The 26943-nt window shown below is 44.3% G+C and overlaps 1 protein-coding gene across 4 annotated transcripts in view; it reads left to right on the top strand.

Annotated features, from left to right (window-relative positions):
• The window catches only part of CALN1 (calneuron 1), a 536504-nt gene that overhangs the window by 325475 nt on the left and 184086 nt on the right, over positions 1 to 26943 (top strand). For all 4 annotated transcript variants that reach the window (XM_086692032.1, XM_086692031.1, XM_086692033.1 and 1 more), the window contains one exon: positions 10544 to 10656. In XM_086692032.1, coding sequence (XP_086548158.1) covers positions 10544 to 10656 — 113 coding nt within the window. The remainder of the gene's footprint in view (positions 1 to 10543; positions 10657 to 26943) is intronic.

Here is a 26943-nt window from a genome sequence, read left to right as displayed (position 1 = left end):
AAATTAGATTTTCAAGTTCAGGCTTCAGGACTTTTACCTGTATCCGTAAGTGAGGTTTGTCAGTAGTTTTCCTCTTGTGTATTTTGGTATCAGAGTTACATTTGCTTTTCCTCTTTTGCTTTATCCTGGAACAGTTTATATGACAAGAAGAATATTATTTCTCAACAATATGAAAAAACTCAAGGTGTGATTGTTCCCATTTGAGAAGCTTTTCAGGTATTTTATTAGAATTGCTTTATAAATTCTTAAATCGTATTCCATTGCTTTTCAGTCTTTTCTTAAATCACTACTGACAAACTGCCCCTTTTCAATAAAAGCACGAGTTTCACACCTGAAAGACTCCACCAGAAAACTTCTAGAATGAATACACAAAATCAGTAAAGTTGCAGGATGCAAAATCAATGTACAGAAATATGTTGCATTTCTATAAAACAATAGCGAAGCGGCAGAAAGAGAAATGAAGGAATCAATCTCATTTACAGTTGCACCAGAAACAAGAAGCTCTAAGATAGCCAGGAATAAACCTAACCAAGAGGTGAAAGGCCTGTACTCTGAAAACTAGAGAGCACTGATGAAAGAAATTGAAGATGAACCAAAGAAAGGGAAAGACATTCCATGTTCATGGATTGGAAGAAGAAATATTGTTAAAATGTCTGTACTACCAAGAGCTATCTACACATTTAATGCAATCCCTATCAAACTACCAACAGCATTTTTCGCAGAGCTAGAACAAACTTTCTTAAAACTCGTGTGGAACCGCAAAAGACCCCAAATAATCAAAGCAATTTTGAAAAAGCAAAGCAAAGCTGAAGGCACCACAATTCCAGACTTCAAGTTATCAAACCGCACGGTTCTGGCACAAAAATAGACACCTAGATCAATGAAATAGAAAAGAAAACACAGAAATTAACCCACAACTATATGGTCAATTAATCTTCAACAAAGCAGGAAAGAATATCCAATGGGGAAAAAGCCTCTTCAACAAATGGTGTTGAGAAAACTGGACAGCGACATGCAGAAGAATGAAACTGGACCACTTTCGTACACCGTACACAAAAATAACTTCAAAATGGATTAAAGACCTAAATGTGAAACAGGAAACCATAAGAATCCTAGAAGAGAACACAGGCAGTAACTTCTTTGACATCAGCCTTAGCAACTTCTTTCTAGATATATCTCCCCAGGGAAGGGAAACAAAAGCAAAAATAAACTATTGGGACCTCATCAAAATAAAAAGCTTCTGCACAGCAAAGAAAGCAATCAACAAAACTAAAAGGCAGCTTATAGAATGGGAGAACATATTTGCAAATGACACATCTGATAAAGGGTTGGTATCCAAAATATGTAAAGAACCTATAAAACTCAATACCCCCAAAATAAGTAATCCAATTAAAAATGGGCAGAAGACATGAATAGACATTTTTCCAAAGAAGACATACAGATAGCCAACAGACACATGAAAAGATGCCCGATATCACGATCGTCAGGGAAATGCAGATCAAAAGGACTATCGCCTCATACCTGCCAGAATGGCTAAAATTAACAACATGAGAGGGGCACCTGGGTGGCTCAGTCAGTTGAGCGTCCAACTTCGGCTCAGGTCATGAGCTCACGGCCTGTGAGTTCAAGCCCCGCATGGGCTGTTTGCTGTCAGCACAGAACCCACTTTGGATCCTCTGTCCCCCGCCCCCTCTGTCCCTGCACCTCCTCTGCTCTCTCTCTCTCTCTAAAAAATAAACATTAAAAAAAAAAGGCATAGTATCTTGTTCCCATCTCTCATTTTCCCTTGTCCCTTCCTCCATGGTACCTCCTTTTGTCCTCCGTTTGTAGGCACGACCCCAGAATATCACATGGACAAAAGCTCCAGCCACAGGCAGCACTATGGTGGGTGTGGGGGCTGCAAGCTCCAGTCTCCTCTGCAGTGCCCTAAGCAGGCTGGAGACAGTAGAAACCCAGAGTGTAACAAGTCTTGGGAGTGGTTGTCATTTTTTAATATACTGCTTCTTGATCATAATTCTTCAACCATAACTTCTCACCAGATTTAGAGCATTGGTGAATGGAGGCAGGAGGATAAACTCTGTTCAGAATTCTTTTACTGAATACTTACTAGACACTAGAAACTGCACTAGGCATTGCAAACTTTGACCTCACAACTGGAGTATTCGAAGGTGGTCAGTGACATCCATACATGCTGATGGTTGGCCAACATTGGGACCCATGGAATTGAAAGCGAAGAAAATGCAAGGATTGGTACAAAAAGGAGAGGGACGTTATTCTGGATACCCAAACAAACAAAAAAAAATCTCCTTCCGAAAATTGTTCACTATAGAGAAAGAAAAAAGTTTAAGGAATACCTGCTTTGTATTCCCAACCTGGTAGGTGAAAACAGCCCTCCACAGACAAGGACATTGGAGGATGAGGTGAGAAGATAAGATCTTGAGGCACAAATGGAAGAAAGAGAGACCCAGCTTCAGTGAGAAGAATACATGAGAACACTAACAGTGTTCTACTTAATGCAGTTGTACGTAGTACACTCCTCTATGTGTTATGTGAGAAGTAATACATTAGTGTATTCATTTTATGTAGGTGAACATCAATGCTCTTTAGAAAACCTATTACGTTGGGGGTGGGGAAGCAATTGCAGAGACAGCTCTATGAATAACCTACAGCCCTAACTCACTCTAAGTAAAGACAGAGGGAAATAAGAGAAAAATAAAATGATGCAAGAGAAAATGACAGAGTTGAAAAACAGAAATTGGAGACTTGAATTTCACAAGAAAGAATAGCATGGGAATACTCAAAAGAATCATACGAAGACATTTTCCTGAACTGAAAGAGATAAGACTGTCTGATATTCTATCAGTTAAGAGCAGATCAAGTAGACAAAACTTAATAAGAGTTGCCACTTATTGTGACCAACTGCAGGCCAGGAGCATTGCTAAGGGATTTGACTTAAGGGGCCTCATTTATCTCTGTCACCAACACTGAAAGGTAGAGATGAGTGTGTCCATTTCATGAAGGCATGAAGGAGGTCCAGATAACGTCACCCATAACTGACCGCACCGTTGATTGAGACGAAACCCAGGCTTGAACCCTGGTTGATCTTGACTCCACAACATTTGCTCTTTGAGTTAGGCGGTGTTGGCTTCCAAAATGAGAATCCAAGCAATACAATCACAATAAGTAAGTCCTCGGCCGTATACTGACTGCTGCAGCTAACAAACGTTGTACCTCTCAAAATATTTGTGAAACATTTATAAATACAGGATTATATGCAAAATTACAGAAGCATCACCTAACTCTCTAGAACTGATACTAGCAGGCCACATTCTCCTATTCAAACCCAAAGAAAGCAGGATTTAATAATAATCAACATTTAAACAGAAGTCCCTAAACCTCTCTGCAGTTGGCAAACACTCTCCTGATCAATAAAGAATACAAATTAGGGGAAAAAATGCAAATTCAAGATAAATTTTAAAGAAAATGACAAGAATGTTACATATCTCAAATATGTAGGTATTGATCAAAGCTTTCCCCAGAGGTAAACTCAAAGCATTAAAAATAATTTCATTATTTTACAAGGTTGTGGAAAAAACGAAAGAAAACATTCAAAGAAAAATTTAGAAAAAAAGTTAGACATAAAAATAATGGGGTAAGATACAGTAAAATTGGAGTGAGGGCAGAATTAATTAATTGGAAAATACACACCTGTATACGTATCGTAACCAGTGTATAAAAAAAGACCAAATTTCTTGGGAAAAACTATGAAACATAAATGACTGGCACATCAAATCTAGAAGAGTGCAAATAAAATTACAACTGAGGAAAGATATATAGCAACAAATATAAAAGAAATAAGCATTATGGGATACTTTGTGTAACTACAACTAATACATTTTTAAACTTGTTTTGCAAACCTAGGGTTTCCAATTGTTTTGTTTTTCTTCGAATTCCAGTTAGCTCACATACAGTTTGGTATTAGTTTCAGGTGTACAATACAGTGATTCAACATTTCCAAACATTCCCCAGTGCTCATCATAGGTGCATTCCTTAATCCCCACCACCTAGTTCACCCAACCCCCCTACCACCTTCCCCTCTGGTAACCCTCAGTGAAGCGTCTGCTTCTTGGTGTGTGTGTGTCTCTCTCTCTCCCTTTCTCCTTTGCTCATTTGTTTCACGTATTAAATTCTACATAGGAGTTAAGCCATATAGTATTTGTATTTCTCTGACTGACGTATCTCACTTAGCATAATACGCTCTAGCTCCAACTTGTTGTTGCAAATGGCAAGATTGCATTCTTTTTTATGGCCGAGTAATACTCCACTGTGTGTGTGTGTGTGTGTGTGTGTGTGTGTGTGTGTGTACCACATCTTCCTTACCCATTCATCAGTTGATGGACACTTGGGCTGTTTCCATGGTTTGACTGTTGTAGATAGCGCTGCTGCAAATATCGGGTTGTGTGTATCCCTTTGAATTAGTATTTCTGGATTCTTTGGGTAAATACCTAGTAATACAATTGCTGGATCATAAGGCAGTCCTATTTTTAACTTTTTGAAGCACCTCCACACTGTTTTCCACAGTATGGAAAGTGGCTGCACCAGTTTGCATCCCATGAAAATATCTGGAAACGCACCCCCCCACACGAGAAACACCTACAAACCTGGACTGGAGCTGCTCCCTGATCCGGGCAGCCGAGCAGAGATAGTCGGGCCACCTTGGGAAGAGCTGGCTAACGCAGCGGCAAAGGAGCAGTCGGTTTAGGGTTGCCTTGAGGACCATCTGTGGGACTGATAGCATCCCGACGGAGGGGGAGACCACCGGAAGGCCAGGGGGCTTATAACCCACCAAAGGGGAGAGAGCCATAGCCCACTTGGAGGAACTATAGCTCGAGATGCCTCTTTCCCTTCCCCCTCCACCTTGGCCGTTTCCAACCCAGGTGAGGCCAGAAACCATAGCTGGATGGTGGGGAGGGAGGTGGACCTAGGAAGGACCGAGGAAATGAACCTATTCCTCTTCTCTGTTGCAGACCACTAGGCTGGGTCAGGCCCCAGTCCAAGGAGGGGGGAAGATGCTTTTTCTACTAAGGCAGGTCTGGAGTCAACACGGTCGGTAGCCTGGACTGGGCTTCTGATTCCTGAGAGTCAATAACAAATCTACAGGACCAGCCCAGGGCTTCCCCCAGGGCCAGGAGAGAGCTGTAAGACAGGGGAGCTTGGACAGGGAATTGGGAGAAAGTAAAGTGGTTCCTGCTTGCGTCCCGTGGAGGCCAGGGCATCCAGGACACCAGCTGCGTGGGCTCTCCCGAGGCCCTTCTTGGTCTCCCTTTTCCCCCTTCTTTCCCTCCCCCTCTGCTCTTGATGAATTCATCCCGAAGGATACTGAAGACAGACTTCATGGTTTCATTATTCTTTGAGCAGGTGGTTCAAAGATCAAAAAGGTATGAGAAAATATATAGTGAGATGCTGTCCCTTACCTGTGCCTTGCCTGTCTGCCCAGACTCACACATGAAGAAACCAGTAACTATTATTAGTATTTTTTTTTTTTTTGCGGGGGAGCAGGAGGGGGGATAAATATTTAAGCAAATAGGAGTATATCTCCTCCTTGACCCCCTTGTTAATCCAGATCGTAGCATGTTATGATAATAGTTCCACACCTGCTCTTTTCCCTTGAGAGTCTGTCTTAAAGATCTTAGTAATCCGTCCATAGATCCTGAAGTCTTTTAGATCCTCGTTTTTAGCTTTTAGGCTCTCACCTCCCACCCCGCCACCACCGCAAAGCCAGCATGTCCCAAAGACCCGCTCCTCCTGACTTCTCCATCATTCCTAATGAGCTCCGTCTGCCAGGGGTCCCAGATTCAAACCTCAGGGTCATCGTCGCCTCTTCACCTTCTTGTCCTTCCAGGTCTTGTCAGTTGCGCTGGAAATGCATTCCCCCGGCTCCGGTCTTCTCCACCTCCCCCCCCCACCCCATTTCTACCCTGGCCTTCCTCTCCTGTTGTCTTACGGAACACCCCTTCTAAGCCGGCACTGCCCCGTCCAGCCAGCACTGTTCCCGCTGACCAACGGTGGGCCGTGTGCTCATGCTCCCTCTTCCTGACTGGGACACGTTCCCCTGACTGGCATCAGGGACATGCGGGGACTTCTCTCCTGCAGGAACCCGGCAGGAAGGGAGGGCGGCCGCTGCTCCTGGCCATCCTGCCTCCTTTCCGGTGTCCCCCGCGTCACTCAGGCGGCACACCTCATCACCCCTTCCAGCTTGTTAGAATCCTTCTCCTCGGTAGAGGCTCACTGCCGAGCCGCTGAGAATTTCCTAACTGGGGCCTTTACTTCTGCCCTTGTCCTGCCTTGGCACATTACTTTTAGGTCAATCACAGCACCCACTTGATTCTGTCCTAGGTAACAGACTGCAGGCTCCCGGAGGGTAAGCCTGTGCCTTATTCCTCTCTCTTTTGCCCCACAGAAAACAGCCCCCACACCTGGCCCTTTGCAGGCATGCTTTCAGAATGCAGTTAATTGATTTCTCTCTTTTCTTATTTATTTTTTTAAGTTCATGTATTTATTTTGAGAGCGACGGGGCGCGAGGGAGGGGCAGAGAGAGGGGAGAGAGAGAATCCCAAGCAGGCTCCGCACTGTCAGCGCAGAGCCCGACGCGGGCCTCGAACCCACGGACCGCGAGATCGTGACCTGAGCCGCAGTTGGCCGCTCAACCGACTGAGCCACCCAGGCGCCCCTGTGGTTAATTGATGTCAGTGGAGTCAGACATTGTGTCTTCCTCCTAACCCGTGTCCCTGTTCGGAGCCCACCCCCTTTTCGTGTGTAGTCCTTTCCTTCCTTGTATTTAGCAGTGATTTTTACTATAATTTCGCCTCATTGTGAATCTTTCAGCTGGTTGGTCTTAACGAACGATGTGTGGTCCTGACCCTCCTGAGGCTTCCTGCCCCAGTTTCAAGTGCATTGCTTTGACATCCATGGTGGGGGGACGAAACAGGACTCAGTCCTTAGCAGGGTTCTCTTCCTGCCCTTTTTACTAAGTGCACCATGATATCTGGAAGTCTGAGAAAGGAAGATGAGGCCAGGAGCGAATGCCTTCTTCTTATCCTGCAGGTGCTCTCTCGCTCGAGCTTCGTGAAATAATTTCACCAAAGGGAGAGCGCTTGTTCAGTCTGTCACATTCCATGACATGTGGTGGCTCTGGGAAGCCACCCACCTTTGTCTCTGGGGGCAGGTGACTCCAGAATGGCAATCCGATGTCACCGGGCCAGGCCTGGACAGACCTCGTTTATTAGAGCAGTTCTTTTCAGCGGAAGAGGTTTCAGATGCCTGGAGGGTCGTATGCGAGAGGCCTGGGTCCGCTGGGAGTTGACCATCCAAGGAGAATCACCGAGACCCCCAACTGCAGGCCGAGTGGCAACTTGGGGAAGAAATGGCTTTTAGGCAATGCTCGTTTGTATTAAGGTCCCTGAAGGCCATCTCGCCCAATTTCCCACTACATTCCTTCCTAAGTGGCCAGCTAGGAAGACCTTTTATGTTCTCAAAGCGTGCAGACTCGAGCCTGTACTGGGACTTGTCCCGGGGTCTCTGATGCTCCTGCCGCAGAGGCCGTTTCTGCTGGTCAGTTTCGGGCTTGGTGTTCTCAGCCAAGATGGTTCTCAGCACCGTCTGTGAACACTCCCTGAGGACTTTGGCCACAATTCCGTGTGGACCCTTGACATATACCAGTTCTGCACTGCCCCACTCCCATCACCCTATGGGGGAGGGGAGGTTTCAGAGAGGTGAATGGTCTCTGTCCTCCCACCTGGCAAGCGGACTGTTCAAAGACAGCCCTGATTCTCCTGGCTCTGAGAATCAGGTGCCCCGCCACATCCTATGGGCCACCCCCCCCCCCCAATTAGGCTTCCAAGTGAGAGAAAGCAGCTCTCACTACACTATGGCCAGGGGCTTGAGGGACCCGGCTTGGTGAACACATTTTAGTTAAGGTCATAGGGCTTCGTAAAAAATGATCCATGCCCTTGAGCTTCTAAGCCTTTGTGAACCGTTAGATGTTGCCTCGGGTGACAGACAGTTGGGATGATGGCCACTGCTAATAGAACAATAGTCCAGAAGGAGGGCTGGGGAAGGGGAACTCTAGTACTTGGGGCATCTTCTTGTCCAGTGTTTCTGGACCTTTCTTTTGCTCTTCCTTCTCCATCTCTTTCTCCTCCTTCTTCAGAGCCACCCCACTACAAGGAGACTTTTAAGACATTTGTTCCCCTAGTGCCTTACCCCATGGGATATTAATAGCACAGATGATTTGTGTATCTGCTTATGTACTAAGACCCTAAGAGGGTCACAAACCATTGTAATATCTAAGATTATCTCCTAGGAATCAATTTTCACCTCATCAAGGGTGATACCATATCTATAGAGAATGCATATTCTAGTCTGAGATTTTTTGGCCATCTGGCACCAGACAAGCAAGGGTGACTCGGGGTGAGCAGAGGGTCAATGCAGGTGGATAATGAGTGTGCCTCTGTCTGAGACTTGGAGCCACATGGAGCTAGCTCAGTGTGATTGCCAGGAAGACTGGGCCCTTCTTACGCTTCCAACTTCCCACTTTCACAAATACTGGAGGACTATCTGGGGGCAAATATATTGGTCTGCATTTAAGATAGTTTCCTTGCCTCGTATTTCTCTTTAAAAAGTGAAGTTATTAGATCAAAAGGAATCAGCATGTTACAGCATCTAAAATACTGTCAGTCCGTATCCAGTATCCGGGATGAGTGTACCAGGAAGGCATAAGACAGCCCATCTCTTCTCTGTATCTCTGCCAGCATTCTAGAAGCCTTTGCTAATTTGAAAGGTAAGATGGTAACTCATCGTTGCTTGAATTAGCCTTCTCACGATGACCAGTAAGGGTGGAATTTTAGATGCCTCTGTCGTGTTGCACCGTGAGAAGGAAATCAGTTTCCTCCAGTAGCCCAGTGACTGTCCTATCCATTTGGTACTAAATCTTTCCTTTCCCACTGACTCTCCACGCCTCCCTTACCCCCTAGGGTGTTTTATCTACACCGCGATCTGTTTTTGGACTTCTTTTTCGGAATTATTGGCATCTTGATGATGACATCTGCTCAGCTTTTTGAAATAGGTTTTGAACGAGGACTCTTTGAAGGTGATTGCACTCTGGGAATGGATTGATGCGTCTGCACTTTGCCAAACTTGTGTGCAGACACCTGGGCCGTCTGCACCAGCTGGGCTAACGTGGAGAGCTCTTGGTGGAGACGCCCCCCCTTGAGCAGTTCTAAGGGCACAGAATGCCACACTGATGAGTCACTGGGGCTCAGACAATACCTTGAAGGCCTGCTTTTGTCTAAGTTGGCTCAAGTCCACCCTTTGGTGGACAGTGTCAGATGTCGCATGAGAGATGCTGAACTGAGCAAAGAAAAAACAAGTAAGAGATATTCATTCACTCTGTAAGTACATACTGAGTACCCGCCATCATGGGGAATATGCAAAGAAGTTTCAGACTGGGTCCGTGACCTTGCAGAGCTCACGATGGCAGGTGGGAAATAGGTATGCAAACCAGTGACTGGGACATGGACTGATAGGGCCTATGATAGATCGAGTTTGGCCAACTCTGTCCAGTGAGATGAGGGTCAGAAAGAAAAACAAAAAGAGAACCTGATATTTAAGCTCCGTCTTAGAGAATGAGTTGACGTTCATCAGGTAGACCAGTGGGGAGACGGCATCCTGGGTAGAGGGAACAGCATGTACAGGGGCATGAAGTTCTGAGAGAGCATGGCATTTTGTGTAGGGGTGGGGAACAAAAGGCGGCGAAAGGGATAGTGGGACCTGAATGCTATACTGTGTTCTTTGCCAAAGATAAGGAAACCACTGATGCTGGGGTGCCTGGGTGGCTCAGTCGGTTAAACATCCAACTTCGGCTCGGGTCATGATCTCACGGTTTGTGAGTTCGAGCCCCACGTCAGGCTCTGTGCTGACAGCTCAGAGCCTGGAGTCGGCTTCAGATTCTGTGTCTCCCTCTCTCTGTGCCCCTCCCTCCCTCACATTCTGTCTTTCTTTCTCTCTCTCTCAAAAATAAATAAATGTTTAAAAAAAAAAAGATGCCACTGATGTTTAAAAAGCATGATCGTTCATGCTGTGAGGGGGTGTAAACTCAGAACTGTATGGGAGACGGTGTGGTGATAAGAGTGTGAGGGCGGACAGCCATCTCAGTAGTAACATAATTATAACTGGGAACGTTAATTCTTGGAAATGTTTTCCTACCACAGTCTTCAGAAGGGGACTGGCGATTGAATGAACAAGGAAGATCGAGCAGGCACAGGTATGGAAGAAGGGAAAGACTTGATCTCTAAATTTATACGTGGGTGACGAGGATAAAGCTGAAATTTCTATCACGTACAGCTGGACAATTTTCAGTAATGCTCTCAACTCTTCATTGACCGAGGTCATGCCAAGAAGCAAAGCATGGTGATGTTTATTTCATTGGGGACAGTAGGTCAGTTTCAACTACTTTTCAACTCATATTTCTATTTTCTCCTTCCAGGGGATGGCCAGGTGGACTTTGATGAATTCATGACAATTCTTGGCCCCAAACTCGTGTCTTCCGAAGGTCGCGATGGTTTTCTCGGAAACACAATAGACAGCATATTCTGGCAGGTGAGTACGCGTTTTTTTTAAAAGATGAAATTTGACAGTAAACATGTGCCGGGGACTAACTTTTGAATCTGAATTCTTGAGCTTCTGTTCAGCATGTGAAGATCTCTTCTGGGATGGAGTGACATGTGTTCCTTGGACTGGATGTCTAAGTAGAGGTCCATACCAGTCCTCAAAGAATCAAAACTATACTCACTTAAAATTTAGACGAGTGAAATATCTCCCAATTTTTTTCTTAGAAATGGTTTGACATTTGGGGGAAATGATATTCCTCCACTTGTGATTCACAAAAAATTTTTTCCTGGGGACACATAGAAAGGACATCATTGGTATTGCCTGAGCCCTGTGTTGTCCCTGGTTCCAAGGGACCTTGCAGAGTGGATGGCAGGATTGCCTCATGTGTTTAGATCCTATCAGTTCTCTTGTCCTTACTAGCACAGAATGATTTTATCTGAGAATTTGTGTTTGCTGCTTCTCAATTTGCTCTTACTTCTATCTTGTAACATCTCTTCGGACATTTCAAACACCTGCCTTTAAATTATTAAAATGTTACAAATCATTTTCGTATTAGTTCTTTAATCATAATATGTGACGATCAGTTCATGCTTATGGAATTTGGGAAGGGGTTCTCAACTACTACTAAGCTCTGAATCAAATAATTTGTCAAATGACATTGAATTGTTGGTTAGACTTGTAAAACACTACTCCAATACAGTCTGGTTTCTTTAATTTCTTGATGTGCTTTTTTTGTCTTAACCAGAGATAATTCTCTAATCTAGGAAAACACTGCAGTCGACATGTATCTCTTGTCTTTTTCTGCCACCCGTCTTGCATATAATGAACAAGCGCTTGATATGAATATGTTATGCCCTATAGTCTGTCACCGTGGGGTTCACAAAAGACATTTAAGACATAGTCCTGGATCTTTAAGAATTTGGCTGGGGAAACACAATGAAGAGAGAGAAAACAAAGGCGAGATGTTTGGTGTGATGGTTACTAGTCTAATCTCCTTGAAGCCTGGTACTTCACTCTTCGTGCCCTCAGCACCTCACACATTGTATACCGTAGACCTTCAATAACCAATTTTTGAATAGGACGAATAGAAGTTCTAGAAAGGAGACAAATGTGGTCTTGAGGGGTCAGATAAGGCTTTAGGAAATGAAAACTTTGAAATGTGGCAGGGCGTAAGAGACAGAGAAGTAAAAAGAGCATTCCAGGCTGGTCACGATGCGTTTGATTAGAGTGGAGGCAGTGAGCATAGGATAGTCGTTGTCCATAACGAAGGTATAGTTTGAAGGGAAAGACCTCAGGCCCCGCCGGCAGAATGGCTTTGGGACCCGAGCAACGCGAAGTCTTGAGATGATCCCAAGGTCAGGGATAGGTCATGGAGAAAAGAAGTCTTTGTGTGGAATTGAATTCTCAGCTGGACCTGTTGAGTGCAAGGAGGGTCAGACAACCAAGAGAGGGGGGCAGGTCCACACGGAGCTACGGTCGGGGATGGATGGCAGACGAGGAGCCAGATTGGTTATTCATCAGAGCTGGTGGGTGAAATCATAGGCAAGGATGAGCTCATCAAGAGAGGCTGCACAAATGAAGATGAGCACAGAGACAGGACCTGGTTCTGGAGGACATCCAGGGGAGTGAGGCACAAGAACTGCATCCCCACATTGACTCCCCAGCCTGTGGTTATGATCAGTCCTGACTCTCCCTAGAGAAGGACCTCCATGGTTCTACTTGCCATGTGGTGAGAATATTTCACTGCTGATGCAAGCCTTCAGATATGACTCAACACTTGGAAGGACAGACAGGTAGAGGCCCTTGACAGAAATAAAAAATGAATACCTGGTTAAGAAGGTGGGGGAACATGGTTTCCCAGCAGGCCGTGTTTCAGCCCCTGCAGATTCGCTCTGGACGAACATTCTCCTTCTCTGCCTGATTTCCCTTCTTCTCTGCTCTGCTTTGTTCCCCACTCTGAGTGCTCTCTCTACCCTTTGCCTCTGCCTTCGTGGCCCCCGGTAGCCTTCTAGGCTCTGAGCATCCTTCCTGACCTCCATTCTGGAGGGCAAGGAGCTCTAGGTTCTTAATCTGCACCTTAAGTAGAGGCCTCGTATCTCCCAGGTTCTTCATAGTAGAGCGTCTACACAGCAAGGCAATATTTCCCTCTGTATCTTGACTGCCTCTACCATAATCCGGACATGCCATTATGCTCACAAAGTCTCTGTGTTTTTGTCTTCTTAAAGACCCTCCTCCTCACCCAGGGAGATAAACAGGGTGGGGAAAAGTGTGTAAAGGGGGAGAAATTCCATTCTGAAATATTTAAACGAATGCAGGAATGCACGGGCTCGGTGACAGTGGCTTTCCTCACCTGCTGGTCCTCACACAGCTCAGAATTTTGTGACTAGCAAAGGAGAACAGAGACCTCTATCAATTCTCAGTAGTCAGCTGTACCCTCCCACACTGCCCCCCTCCATCTGTCTATGCAGAGACAGCATGAATAAATGGTACTTAAAACATCTAGAGCATCCGGTCCTTCCTGGAAAAACGTTCATTTTCCCAGTGCTTGAGTGATTTTTTCAGGCTTAAAAGAAAGCTCTGTGCGTGTGAACGTTTGCATATGCGTGTGTATAAGCATGTGTTTACTTTGCTACAGTGTTTGAGGCGGATGTCAAAGAGTACCGGAACGGCAGCTTTCCGCCTCTGGCAGGGGATATTGATATCAGGAGGTGGAGACACTCTAGCACAGAGAAGATCGTTTACTTAAGACACTCTGGGGGCGCCTGGGTGGCTCAGTCGGTTAAGCGGCCGACTTCGGCTCAGGTCATGATCTCGCGGTCTGTGAGTTTGAGCCCCGCATCAGGCTCTGTGCTGACAGCTCAGAGCCCGGAGCCTGTTTCGGATTCTGTGTCTCCCTCTCTCTGACCCTCCCCTGTTCATGTTCTGTCTCTCTCTGTCTCAAAAATAAATAAACGTTAAAAAAAAATTAAAAAAAAAAAAAAAAGACACTCTGACAAGTCTTCCCACCAGGGACAAAGTCAGCTTCTTGTGGAAACAGGATGGTACACTTGGCAGGGGCGTATGAGTGATCTATTTGCTACAAAATGTAGATGGTGACACCAGAGATTGTGACACAAAACAACAGTGCACGTATACAATCTCACATGGTTTCTGAGGGTCAGGAATCGGCAAGAGTGGTTCCAGCTCAGCGTCTCCCGCGGTTGCGGTCAACATGCCGGCTGGCGCCGTGATCATTCGAAGGCTTGACCGGGGCTGGCGGAAGTGCTTCAAGGTGGCTCAGCCATGTGGGTGGCAAGGTGACGGTGGCTGTCGGGAGGAGACCTGGACCTCTCCAGAGTGCTGCCTGAGTGTCTTTGTGATACGGCAGCTGGCTTCCCTCCAAACAAATGACCCAAGAGACAGTATAAGGCAGAGCAACGGTGTCATTTATGACCTACTCCTGGAAGTCAAACTCCATCGTTTCTGGAATGTCCAGAACCAATATCTTGGTTACACAGCGCATCCCTAGTCACTGTGGGAGTGGAACACCTGGCGAATACCCAGAGGCCATGGTCACCGTCGGCGGCGGGGGGGGGGGGGGGGTACATCTTGGAGACTGGCTACCACCAAGGGTAAAGATTCTGTAATTGGCTTATCTTCGGATCCGACATTGCCACCATGGCCTTTCATTTTCCCCAGGCTTTGGTTTCTTCCTACCCCAGGGGAAAACTGTGACCATGTCTCTGCGTTCTGAGAAGCACTAGGCTCGTCTTGCTAAATTAAATCCGTCCTCCTGGGCTCCTTCCTCACCGTCCCAGCCCACAGTACCAAGAGTAACATAAAATCCCCAGGATTCTGCAGCAACAGCTATTTATCCATTGGTACTCATCCCAAAAGTTATGAGCCCCTGGCTCCTTGCAGGAAATTGGTATCCATGAAGGGGGATGTAATTGGCTACTAACACAGCCTCCTTCCCAAGGAGGACGATCTGAGAGCCATACCCCAGCATCTCCGCCTTTCCAGGGTCCTCAGCCTTCTGGGTATGAGGCTCACAGGTTTCTTGGCAGCCAGTTCAGAGCCTCTCTCTTAAGTAGATAATAACTGGTGGAAATTTTTATTGTGTTCTTACCCTTCATTCACCAGGTTTCTGTGTGTTTGCTGTTCCTGCAGTGATTTACTTGGGGAGGAAATGCGAAATGGTGTTTGAAGTCAGCGTTAGGACTTGGTGGGTGTTGACAGTGGAGAGGAGGGAGGGGTGGGGCTGAAAGGTGCGGGGACTCGGGACCGGGGATGGTTTTCATTGCTCAGTGTTTCGGGTGGATGGCACCTGCCGGGAAGTGGGGTCCTCAAACATGACTCCACTTGTACCCGAGAAGAGGAGTCTTCAATACAGGAGATGGCCCCTGGTGGCAGGGGACAGAGCCCCACTCCTGAGTCACTAAGGGCAGCCCTTTACCTTTTTCTCCCCCCTTGACCACCGGTGCTGTGCAGAACTGTTCTGCAGTGAGTTTGCAGAAAGCATACGATGGCGAGGATCATGGCAAGGATCATAGGAAATCAACTAGCTCTCCCGGCCCCAGGGTCCAGCCACCACTTCTGTGAAACTCACAGCTGTGTCCAATGTTCAGGACACTGTAAGTTACCCTAACATAAAAGTGCATGGGACACCCATTCCCAGATAAGGTCCAGATCAGCGGCTGCCACGCCAACTTCTCCAACCTGAGGCCTGTTCGGCTTCCTTTCTAGCTGTCCACTCCTCCCCATCTGGTAGAATAATACACAACAGCAGCTGCTCCCCAGGAATCTCTCCTGGCTTGGCCTCTGTCCCTCCATCCCGAATCCTTTCTCTGGTCTCCTGTCTTCCCCGGCTCTCCGTTTCCGCTATGGCCCTGGACCTATGCTCTGATGCAGAGGCCAGTCCTCTCCAGCCCAGGTCCCAGGCTTTTGCTGGGGACATTTATGTGCCGGCCCCAGGGCAGTGGCTAAGACAAGCAAGGAGCTGTGCTTACAATTCTTGACTCACAGGCAGTTGAGAGCACTTGATGTTCTATGCTCACGACCTATGAAGAAAGCGCTATGTAGAGCTACATTTTGATCCAGATCTGTTGTGCGTAAAAGTACGGGAAAGAAATACATCAGAACATTCACAGCGATTTGTCATGTGTGGTAGGATGATGAGTGATCCCATCTTTCTGTGCTTTCCAAAAATCTCAACAGTGGGCCTGCATGAATTGTGCAATCAGAAAAAAGGAAAACAAAGGAAAGAAAATGCGGTTCCTAGCTAGTCAAGAATCTGTTAAATATCTACATCGTTTTCATCCGTAACACTGGAGAGTATCAGTCCCGTGAGGCGGACCGTTGGTAAAACTTGCAGGGCAAGCAAATGGAAAAACAGGGGAAATCATAGCTGATCCCATGAGGCATTTGTTACATGGGGCCACGACTTAGAAAACACCAAGATCTTTCCTTTTTTAACGTCAAGGATAAATTGCGTTCCAGCAAGCGGAGTCTTTCCTCGCGTCAAATCTGGCACCAACAGTCTCCTTCTTTCCCCAATATTTTGTCAACTTGCCACTCTATCAGATCCAAAACTGCTGCTCCCCAGATCTTCATCATTGAACAGAACCACAACAGCTTTCAGGAGCGATGCCCATCACGAGGCCTGTTAGATTGACAGCAAGTGCCTGAATCCCCAAAGCGATTTGACTTGTGAAGTGTGGAGTATGGAAAGCATTAGCATCAGCAGTGGGTCTTGAAGTGTGGTTCCCGAACCGGCAACACAGGCATCACCTGGGGCTTGTTAGAAATTCGAATGCCTGGGCTCCGCCCCAGAAACACTGAATCAGAAACGCGGGGTGCGGGTGCAGGGGGGCAGGGGGAGGGCGTCCAGCAGCCTGGGTTTCAGTAAACCCTTCAGGTGACCCTGATGCTCGCTCAGATTTGAAAAACATTGAGCCACTGAGATTTTGGGGAGCCAGGTGTGTGGGACAGGCATCTGGTCCAGCTTAAGGGTCTGAGTCAGACCTTGGTAGTTTGCGGTTTTCTTTTATTTATCCATATTTATAAGTGTAATTGGTTGTTAGTCTGTAAGTTTCAGCTGTTTTAAAAGGTGGAGAAATTACATGTCAATAGTAACTAGTTTTCTAGTAAGACATGCCTTTTTTAAAAAAATTTTTTAATGTTTATTTTTGAGTGACAAAGTGTGAGCAGGGGAGGGGCAGAGAGGCAGGATGACACAGAATCCGAAGCAGGCTCCAGGCTCTGAGCTGTCAGCACAGAGCCCGACGTGGGGCTCGAACTCATGAACCGCGAGATCACGACCTGAGCTGAAGTCGGACGTTTAACCGATTGAACCACCCAGGTGCCTCCAGGACATGCCTTTCTAAGCATTGAACCAATGGAAGAATCGTAAATAAAAGTATTGAACTATTAAATTTGAAAGAATATTTAAAAATTTAAATTTTTAAATTTAATATTAAATATTAAATTGAATATTTTTTTTTAATTTTTTTTCAACGTTTATTTATTTTTGGGACAGAGAGAGACAGAGCATGAACGGGGTAGAGCATGAACAGAGCAGAGAGAGAGGGAGACACAGAATCGGAAACAGGCTCCAGGCTCCGAGCCATCAGCCCAGAGCCCGACGCGGGGCTCAAACTCACGGACCGCGAGATCGTGACCTGGCTGAAGTCGGACGCTTAACCGACTGCGCCACCCAGGCGCCCCTAAATTGAATATTTAAAAATTTAAAAATATTTAAAAATTAAATTTGAAAGAATATTTAAAAATTTAAATTTTTAAATTTAATATTAAGTATTAAATTTAATATTTAAAAATTTAAAAGTTAAATTTGAAAGAATATTTAAAAATGAAAAAAGGAAAAAATACGGTAACTGACAGAATAAAGCATATGTGAAGCACATTGCGACAGCAATGTTAAAACCTCTTGAGGGTAGAGCAATGGAATAAGGAGCAGTAACTGGTCAGTAATTTCAATATACAGGTCAAAGCAGTTCACCCTCACTAGAAATCTGAGAAATGTAAAATAGTAATTGGGCAACAGCTTTCACCTATCAGATTGGAAAAGAATAAAACTAGGATAATACCCAGTGCAGTCAAGAGTTGGATGAAATGGACACGCTCGTATGCTGCTGGTAGAAATGTAAATTGTACAACTTGCCCGAAAACTCTCTGGTGATACTTAGCTACAACTCTTCAAACGTGAGACCCTATAATTAAAAATAATTCTATGTCTAAGACTCTGTCGTATGAAATTAGTCGGAGAGGCAGAAGAGGCGCTTACAAAGACGGAGCGTTATACAATTATTTGAAATAATATTTCCATGTTACAGTCCGTAGAGATTGCATATGCAGGATAATTACATTGCTTTTCTACATCTGTTAGACATCCATTTATATTCATGGACCAACACTAGAGAAAACACAATCTTCCCGACGATATTAGTTATTATGGATTGGGATCAAGGTGAATATAATTTTTTCTTTATCTTTGTTTCTATTTCCTGAAGTTTCTACATTAGGGTACGATCTGTTCTGTTACTTGTCAGTGAAATTACCAAGACCTCAAGTTAACAAAATCGTATTATAAAACAAGTGTTCTCAATGGCAAAAGAAGATGATTGGAGTTTCTAACATATGTGCCCATTGTCATGGTGAACAAGGCACAACATTGATACGAGAGTATGAAGGCATATCATCAGAATTTCAGCCACCAGCCCCTGGGAGGGAAAACTCATGGAAGCCTCTGCATGGTGGCCCCCCACCCAAAACTCAAGGCTGACTGTTGCCCACCCCCAGCACGTTTTTATACTCAGGAAAAAAAAAAATTGAAAATAATTTTTCAAACCCTTGCTCAGTAAATTCATGACTGGTTCTTGAGTCTGTGGCTGGGGTGGGCTGACAAGTGACCTCAGCAGGAAGAGAACGTCACTGGTCACATTATCCAGAAAGTCCTGGCACCAGTGACTTAATTCTGATAGCCAAATAGAATCTTCCCAAGTTTTATGCAAGATCATTTTCTTTTATTCAATCAACTTAACCTCAGAGGTCTAACAGGGTCTATGTGTAATAAGGACACTATAGACTCTCGGGCAAGTGTAGAATTCTCATTCACAATTACCTAAATACAGAGGACTGGAGGAGAGGAAAGGTGGTTGGCTGATTCTGTGAAGGGTAGAATCTTGCATGAAAGTGCACCAGAAGCAGAGAAAGGAACGAGGCAGGCGTGAAAGCTGCTGGGGACCTCCCCGGGGCCAGGCAGACAGATCATGGAAAACCCACCACAAGCGGCACCCAAAGGCAGGCTTCTGTAGAGAACGGGGGTCCTGTGCTTCATGGTCAGCGCCCTGGAGACCCTGTCCATATGTAATATACACAACTCAGAGTTTGGAGGTAAATGCAAATTCCTGAGGCCAAACACCTACTGTTGGCTGTTTTGTGTGTGTGATTAAGAATGCATAACTCAAGATCTACCCTCTTAGCAAATTTTAAGTATCCCATATTGTTGGCTGTCGGCACCGTGCTGTGTGGTAGATCTCTAGAACTCGTGGATCTTGCATAACTGAAACTGTACCCTTTGAGCATGACCTACCCACTTGCCCCTACTCCCAGCCCTTGGCAACCACGTTCTATTGTTTCTATGAGTCTGACTCTTGGATTTCTCATATAAGAGGGATCATTCGGTGTTCGCTGGAGACACTTTGTGACCACAGTTCCAGAGATCTTGTTGCCATAAGACAGAGTTTCTGAGGGTCACTTGGTCAGGGAGGTGGAAAGAAGAGATCTCAGCCACCTGCCGACTGGTGCGTGGGCCCTTCTCACCGAGCTCCCGCCCCTTGGGGCTCTGGGTCGTAGTCCCCACATCTTCTTGTTGAGGTACAACTGTGTATTTTTTTTTTCCACTTTTGCTATTCTGAATAAGCGTTTGATGTTGTCATTGTATGTCTCTCACCACTTTCTGCCAGTATTGTGGTTTTGGAATTTTGACTTTTATCTGGCTTCCTTACTGGATTCTCTCGTTAGTGGTCATGTGCTTTTCAGTTGATTTTCTTCCGTTCTGTATGTGACTCTGTCTCCACATTGCCGCAATTTTGTGTGCCCCATCTGACACTGTCTATTTTAGTCCCACATATATTGAGTGAAACCTGACGATTAGTTATACATGAGGAGGGTGAGATTCGATGTTGATGTGTCTTACTTACCAACGGTTTATTTAATATGAATATATGATAGCTTTTAGCAAATGTCCTTCGAATCTCTCATTATAGGAGCACGTGAGTATTCACGTTTAGTTTATTGATATGATATAATGATTAATAAGTTCCCAACATTAAACAATGTTTACACTCCTAAGATTAACATTTGCTGTCATGGTAGGTCATTTTCTTAATGTAATTTGACTTTGTAATGAAATTTTAAAATTTGAGTTGACACCAACTGTGATTTCTTCATCCATATTTATCAATAAGAGCAGCCTATCGTTTATACAGAACTATAAGTGTCTCTGTTAGGTTTTGAAACAATTGTTCTAGCATGATAAAATCAATTTGTCCAGTTTCATTTTTTGTTGTTGTTGTTTTTGGCAATAAGTTCTATATGGTATAGATTTATTTAAGACCTTAAATCTGAGCAGGCTAGTCCATAAAACTGCTTGGGTTTTTTCTTTTTCTTTTTCTTTTTTTTTGATGTATTTCTTTGATTATAACATTTGATTGTTCTTTAGTCTGTTTTGAAATTTTATATTGTCTTAAGGAAGTTTCCAGGTCCTCAAAATGACTTAACTTATGAGCATCGGCTTGTACACACAATTGTTTAAAACTTTCTCTTTTTTTAATTTTTTAATGTTTATTTTATTTTTGAGAGAGAGAGACAGAGCCCAAGTCGGGGAGGAGCAGAGAGAAAGGGAGACACAGAATCTGAAGCAGGCTTCAGACTCTGAGCCTGACATGGGGCTCGAATCCACGAACCGCGAGATCATGACCTGAGCCGAAGTCAGACACTTAACTGACTGAGCCACCTGGGTGCCCTAAAACTTTCTTCAAAAGCACCTTCTTACCATTATTATAGCTTCTCTCTTTTTCTCTTATTGACCAGTTTTATTGAGAAATAATTGCCATAGAGCACTGTATCAATTAAAGACATACATCACAATGATTTGGCTTACATATGTCGTGAATTAATTACCAAAATAAGTTTGACATCTGCCATACAAAAAAAGAAAAATATTTTTCCACGTGATGAGAATGCTCAGAATCTACTCTCTTAATAACTTTCAGATACGCCATACAGCAGAGTTAACTATAGTTATTATGTTATACATTATATCCCTAGTACTTATTTATCGTATGAATGGAAATTTGTACCTTTTTTTTTTTTTTCATTTTTTTTTTCAACGTTTATTTATTTTTGGGATAGAGAGAGACAGAGCATGAACGGGGGGGGGGGGGGCAGAGAGAGAGGGAGACACAGAATCAGAAACAGGCTCTAGGCTCTGAGCCATCAGCCCAGAGCCTGACACGGGGCTCGAACTCACAGACCGCGAGATCGTGACCTGGCTGAAGTCGGACGCTTAACCGACTGCGCCACCCAGGCGCCCCTGTACCTTTTTTTAAAAATTAAAACAACAATTCTTTATCTGACCAGAGTTGACACACAATGTTACATTAGTTTCAGGCCTACAACAAAGTGATTTGACATTTCTATACGGTAGACCATGCTCACCACAAGTGTGGTGTTATAGCTTGTTTGTTTTTTTTTTAATGTTATTTTATTTATTAAATAAATTTTTTAATGTGTGTTTATTTTTGAGAGAGAGAGACAGAGTGCAAGCAGTGGAGGGGCAGAGACAGAGGGAGACACAGAATCTAAAGCAGGCCTCAGGCTCTGAGCTGTCAGCAGAGAGCCTGACACGGGGCTCGAACTCACTGTCCACGAGATCATGACCTGAACCGAAGTTAGACGCTAACCAACTGAGCCACCCAGGCGCCCCTGTTGTAGCTTCTCTTAATTGTAATTTTTATTTTTCTTACTTTTAATTAATGTATGTTATAAAGTTATCTATTTCATTGATTTTTTTTTTAAGAAACTCTTTTATTTAATTAATAGGATTGTTTTCCTGTTTTCTATTCAGGTCTTTGTAACTTTTATCTTCATTTCCTTTCTGCTTTCCCTCCTTACTGTTATTATTTATCAGACCTGTGTTCAAGGATTATTTTATTTAGTTTTTCTTTATGAATGAAAGAACTTGGATATGAATTTTTCTATTAGTATAGCTTTATCACCATGCTGAGATAGTGTTATCATTTACTATATGGTCTGTAATTGTAGGTAATGCCTTTCGTCACTCAACAGTTGTTCAAAGAATTTTAGTGGATACTTCATTTAATAATTTGTTATTAGTTTCTCATTTTATTATTACATGGCAGCCATAGAATACCACTTATGTAATCTTTTCTTATACTATTTATTGTGCCCATTTAATGTGGCTCAGTATGTGTTCACTTTGCGTAAATGTGATTTGGTAATTGCAGAGACTACCTTCAGTTTGTAGGCAATAGAACTATATACTCTCACATGAAAATCTTGAATGGCCTGGTTTATTTTGTATCTACTCAGTCTGTCTTAGACTGATGGCGTTGAGGATCTCAGTGCTGTTTCATTTTCTCTGTGGGGCGTGTGGTGTGGTGTGTGTTTGATATTGCCGTTCATTCTTTGGTTGGTTGACCCATTCAACAAATGCTAACTGAGAGGCTAATTGTTGGGCCAGCATGGATATAGTCATGAACAGTAGATGAGTGTCTTGCCCTCGTGGAACTGATATTCTAGTGTAAGGGGTAGGGAGAGATAGACACTCAATAACATCTCCTAATATTCAGTTCTGTGACATACATACAACAGAATACTACCGTAGGGGGCAGTCAGGGTACCTACTCTACAACTTTCAACAGCGTGTGAAGAGAAGGTGAGGAGGACGTGGCTTTTGGGCTTAGCCCTAAATTGAGAGAAAGCTCTCGCTTGTCAAGCTCTGGGGACAGTGCTCGCCAGGGGGAGGCGACGGCCATTGCTAGGGCCCTGAGGTGGGACAAGCTTGACTCGAGTTTGGCAGGCAAGGGAAGGATGGTAGGAGATGAGGTTGAAGATGTGGCGGAGACCAGCTCTTGTGGGACCTCACAGGCCTTGTGTGGGGACATAGGTTCAGAGGAAGATGATTGAGATGACCTCATAGTGGTGCAGACACTCGCACGTAAGTCTGTGGCCACGTGCTCCTGTTCTGCACAGCGCTCGGGCCTGGTGCGGTACTGCTCAGCCTCCAGCTGGTTCATTGCCCCGAAGCGCCAGGGTGTCGCCCTACCCACATGGCTTCTGTCCCCATCTGCATTTCGGCCACCCGAAAGCAACGGAAGGCAAAGGGGAGCCCAAGTCTTTCAAGAAGTTGCCCACATCCCTTCTACTTATGTCCTATTGGTGGGAAGTTAGTCACATGGTTGGCCGGGAGATGGCCGTGTTGCCACGCCCAGCAGCAAGGGATGTCGGGAAATGTAGTCTTTCCTCTGGACAGCCATGTTCCCAGATTTGAAAATCAAGGAGCCTATTGCTATTAAGGAAGCATGAATTGACACTGAGGGAAGAACTCTTTGTCTCAGGTCCCAGCAAGACAAGGAGTTTGGATATAATTTTATGTAGAAAAGTACTCACCGGAGTGTTTTAAGCAATACAGTGGCATGATTTGGTTTACATGCAAACTACCGCTGCGTAGGATTGTCAGGGGCTGGAACGGAAATGGGAAGTGAGGAAATTATTTCAGGAGTCAAGCGACAGGCTGATGGCTTGTACTAGGGTGGCAGCAGCTGAGGTAGTGAGAAGGGGACAGGCACAGGTGTTATTCTGGAGGGAAAGCTAGTCACCAAATTAAAATGTGGCAATCCCAGGATGGACCCGTTATCACCATTTATACCTACAGAGAGCCTTCTTGGCCCATCCACCATTTTTGTCTTAAATGCTCCTCTTCTGATATTAATACCAAACTCATTTCATTTTCATTTTATTGTTGTGACTGGGTATATCCTTATCCATCCTCCTCCTTCAAAAAATTCTTTTTAGGGAGCCTTCTCTTTAAAAGACTCATGGTGTCAGATTGGTTTTTATGGGCCAGAGAGAATTTGTCTTTTAATAGACAAATTTAATAGAATTTGTCCTTAATCCCTTGGCAATCCATTTATAACGGGTGTTTGTTCACAGTTCGATGGGCCTATATTATTCTTTTTGATTTGAAGCCATGTCCTTTGTTTTCTGTCTTTTGCTATACAGATTGTTTTATATGCTTTATCTTTTAAATTCAATATAAAGGTGGCTCTTTTTGTTATAATCCTTGTACTGATTTTGACTTTTATGAAATACGTAGTGAAAATGATATCTGTCTGACTATTTAAGTCAAAAGAATAAATAACTTTTGACTTTTCCTTAACACAAAATTCGGCTTATATTTATTCTCTACTTTCACTTTGCACTTATGTTAATCTGGCATTATACATTCTGTCTTCTTAAATTTTTTATTGAAATGGTTATAGATTCGCATGCGGTTTTCAGAAAGAATTTAGAAAGATCTCAAGTACACCCCACCCAATTTCCCCCTAAATGGTAACGTTTTGCAAAGTCCCGGTACAGTATCATAAATGGGATTTTGACGCTGATGAAACTCACCAGTATTCTTCAGATTTCCCCAGTTTTACTTGTTTTATTTTTTGGGATAGAGAGAGCGTAGCATGCACACTTGTGAGCGGGGGAAGGGGCAGAGAGAGGGGGAGTCAGAGAATCTTAAGCAGGTTCCGTGCTCGGCATGGAGCCTGATATGGGACACAATCTCACAGACTGTGAGATCATGACCTGCGCCAACATCAGGAGCCAGATGCTCAACCAGCTGAGCCACCCAGGCGCCCCTCCCCAGTTTTACCTGTACTCGTATTTGTGTGTATAGATGTTTACTGCTGTATAGTTTTGTCATATGTGTAAGTTTGTGCGTCTGCCTCCTCAATCCATACAGTGAACAGTTCCTCGCAACCCCCACCCCCAGCCCTATCTCTAACTGCTGCCCACCACTAATCTGCTTTTCACTTCTAACATGTTGCCAGTGTAGAATATTTTTTTGTAAACGCAAGCATACACTTTGTTACCCTTTTGGGAATGACTTTTCTTTCACTCAGCATTGTATCCTTGAGATTCACTCAAGTTGTGTGTATCAGGAGTTTGCTCCTTTCCGCTGCTGAATGAATAATAGATCATGCTATGGATGTACCATAGTATATTTAACCATCTGCCTGTGAATTGTGTGTTTGGTTTTACAAGAAACCGCTAGGGTGCCTGGGTGGTTCAGACGGCTGAGCATCCTTCTCTTGATTTAGGCTCAAGTCATGATCCCAAGGTTATGAGCTCCAGCCCTGTGTCGGGCTCTGTGCTGGGCATGAAGCCTGCTTAAGATTCTCTCTCTCTCTCTCTCTCTCTCTCTCTCTCTCTCTCTCCTCTGCCCCTCTCCCCGCTCGCACACGCTCTCTAAAAAATAACCCCCCAAACAGCAAACAACCTACTAAACGGTTTCCCAGCATGACAGCCATGTTTTACATTCTTTGCAGCAACGTGCGAGTGGTCCCCTTTCTCCACGTCCTCACCAGCTTTCGTATTGTCGCCATTTCCGTTTCAGCTCTTCTGGTGGGTGTGCAGTGATAGCCCACTGCATGATTTGCAGTTCCCCGATGGCTAATCCTTTCCAGTGTTTACTTGCCACTTACCGTCTCTACGTCATCCGTTCGTGTCTGTGTCTGTCTTTTGCCCATATTCTCATTAGACAAGTTGTTTTTGTTTGGTTTCGTTTTACTGCTGAGAGTTGAGAATTCTTTATATATTCTAGGTGCCACTCCTTGGTGAGATAGGTTGCTTGCAAGCATGTTCTCCCAGTACCCAGCGTATCTCTCCCTCCTCTTTGCACGGGCTTTGGCGAACGAAAGAATTTTGATTCCGCGAAAGTCCAAACTTAGCAGCTTTTCCCGTTACGGATTGTGCTTTCGGTCTCACGTCTAAGAACTCTGGGCCTCGGCCTAGATCACAAAAATTGTCTGGTTTTTTTTCTCTAATAAAAATTTTAAAAAGTTGATTTAAAAAGTTAAAAAAAATTAATGTGTATTTGTTTATTTTGAGAGAGAGAGAAAGAGCACAAGCAGGGGAAGGGAGGAGGGAGAGAGAGAATCCCAAGCAAGCACTACTCTCAGCACAGAGCCCGGTGTAGGGCTCAATTCCACCAACCGTGAGATCATGACCTAAGGCGAAACCGAGAGTTGGACACTCAACCAACTGAGCCACCTGGGTGCCCTTATATAGTTTGAAATTGTACATGTAAGTCCATGATTTATATGGAATAAACTTTTATATATAGACATATACATAATAGATTACATATATCTGTACATATATACATTTGGCTATATAAATTACATAAGTTTATTATACAATCGTATATACACACATGTAATTTATATATGTCTGTATTCTTTCTGTTGTTCATATTGTGTAAACTCTTGATCTGTCCTCAAATTCACCTTTTCTAACCTCTGTCATCTCTACTCTCCCAGCTCACGAATTGTTTATTTCTGCAATTGTGGTTTTCAGTTCTGTAACTTCCATTTGGTTCTTTTTAATAACTTTTATTTCCTCATTAAGGTTTTCTTGTTTTTCACTTGTGTGAAGAGAACGTGTGATTGTTGAAGGATTTTTATGATGCCTTCTTTAAAATCCTCGCCAGATGGTTCCAACGTCTAATTCGTATACATATTGGTGTCCACTAAATCTCTTTTCTCATTCAAGTTGTGATTTTCTCAGTTCCTGAGGTGATGGGCGATTTCCTATCGTATCCTGGACACTTTGCCTAATATATTAGTGGATGCTGGGTTCTATGTAAATCTTTTATTTTTAGTAGGTAGTCACCCTGTGTAGGATTACATGCAGGTCCTGGCTTACTTCTGTGGGCCATGCTTCCAAATGACAGTTTCATTTCACAGTGTTTGTGGTGATATTTTAGCCTGCTCGGTTTATCTGCTCCTACTGGGTCTCCCACTCATCCCTTCTCATGCTACTTGTGGAGTGGAAAGGGTTTCCTTGGGTCAGGATGATGGGTGTCTCTCTGTGGGGGAGGGGGTCCTCAGGCAAGACTTTTCCTAAGCCAGGCACATCTTGTGATGGCGTTCTCCCCTAACCGTGGGGAACAAAGAATGCTTCCAAGGTCAAGTGCTT

This window comes from Puma concolor, chromosome E3 (assembly GCF_028749965.1).
Source record: "Puma concolor isolate L17-30 chromosome E3, mPumCon1.1.hap2, whole genome shotgun sequence".
NCBI classification, from domain to species: domain Eukaryota; kingdom Metazoa; phylum Chordata; class Mammalia; order Carnivora; family Felidae; genus Puma; species Puma concolor.
The sequence above is the reverse complement of the archived record's forward strand: the minus strand, read 5'-3'. Positions and strand labels throughout refer to the sequence as shown.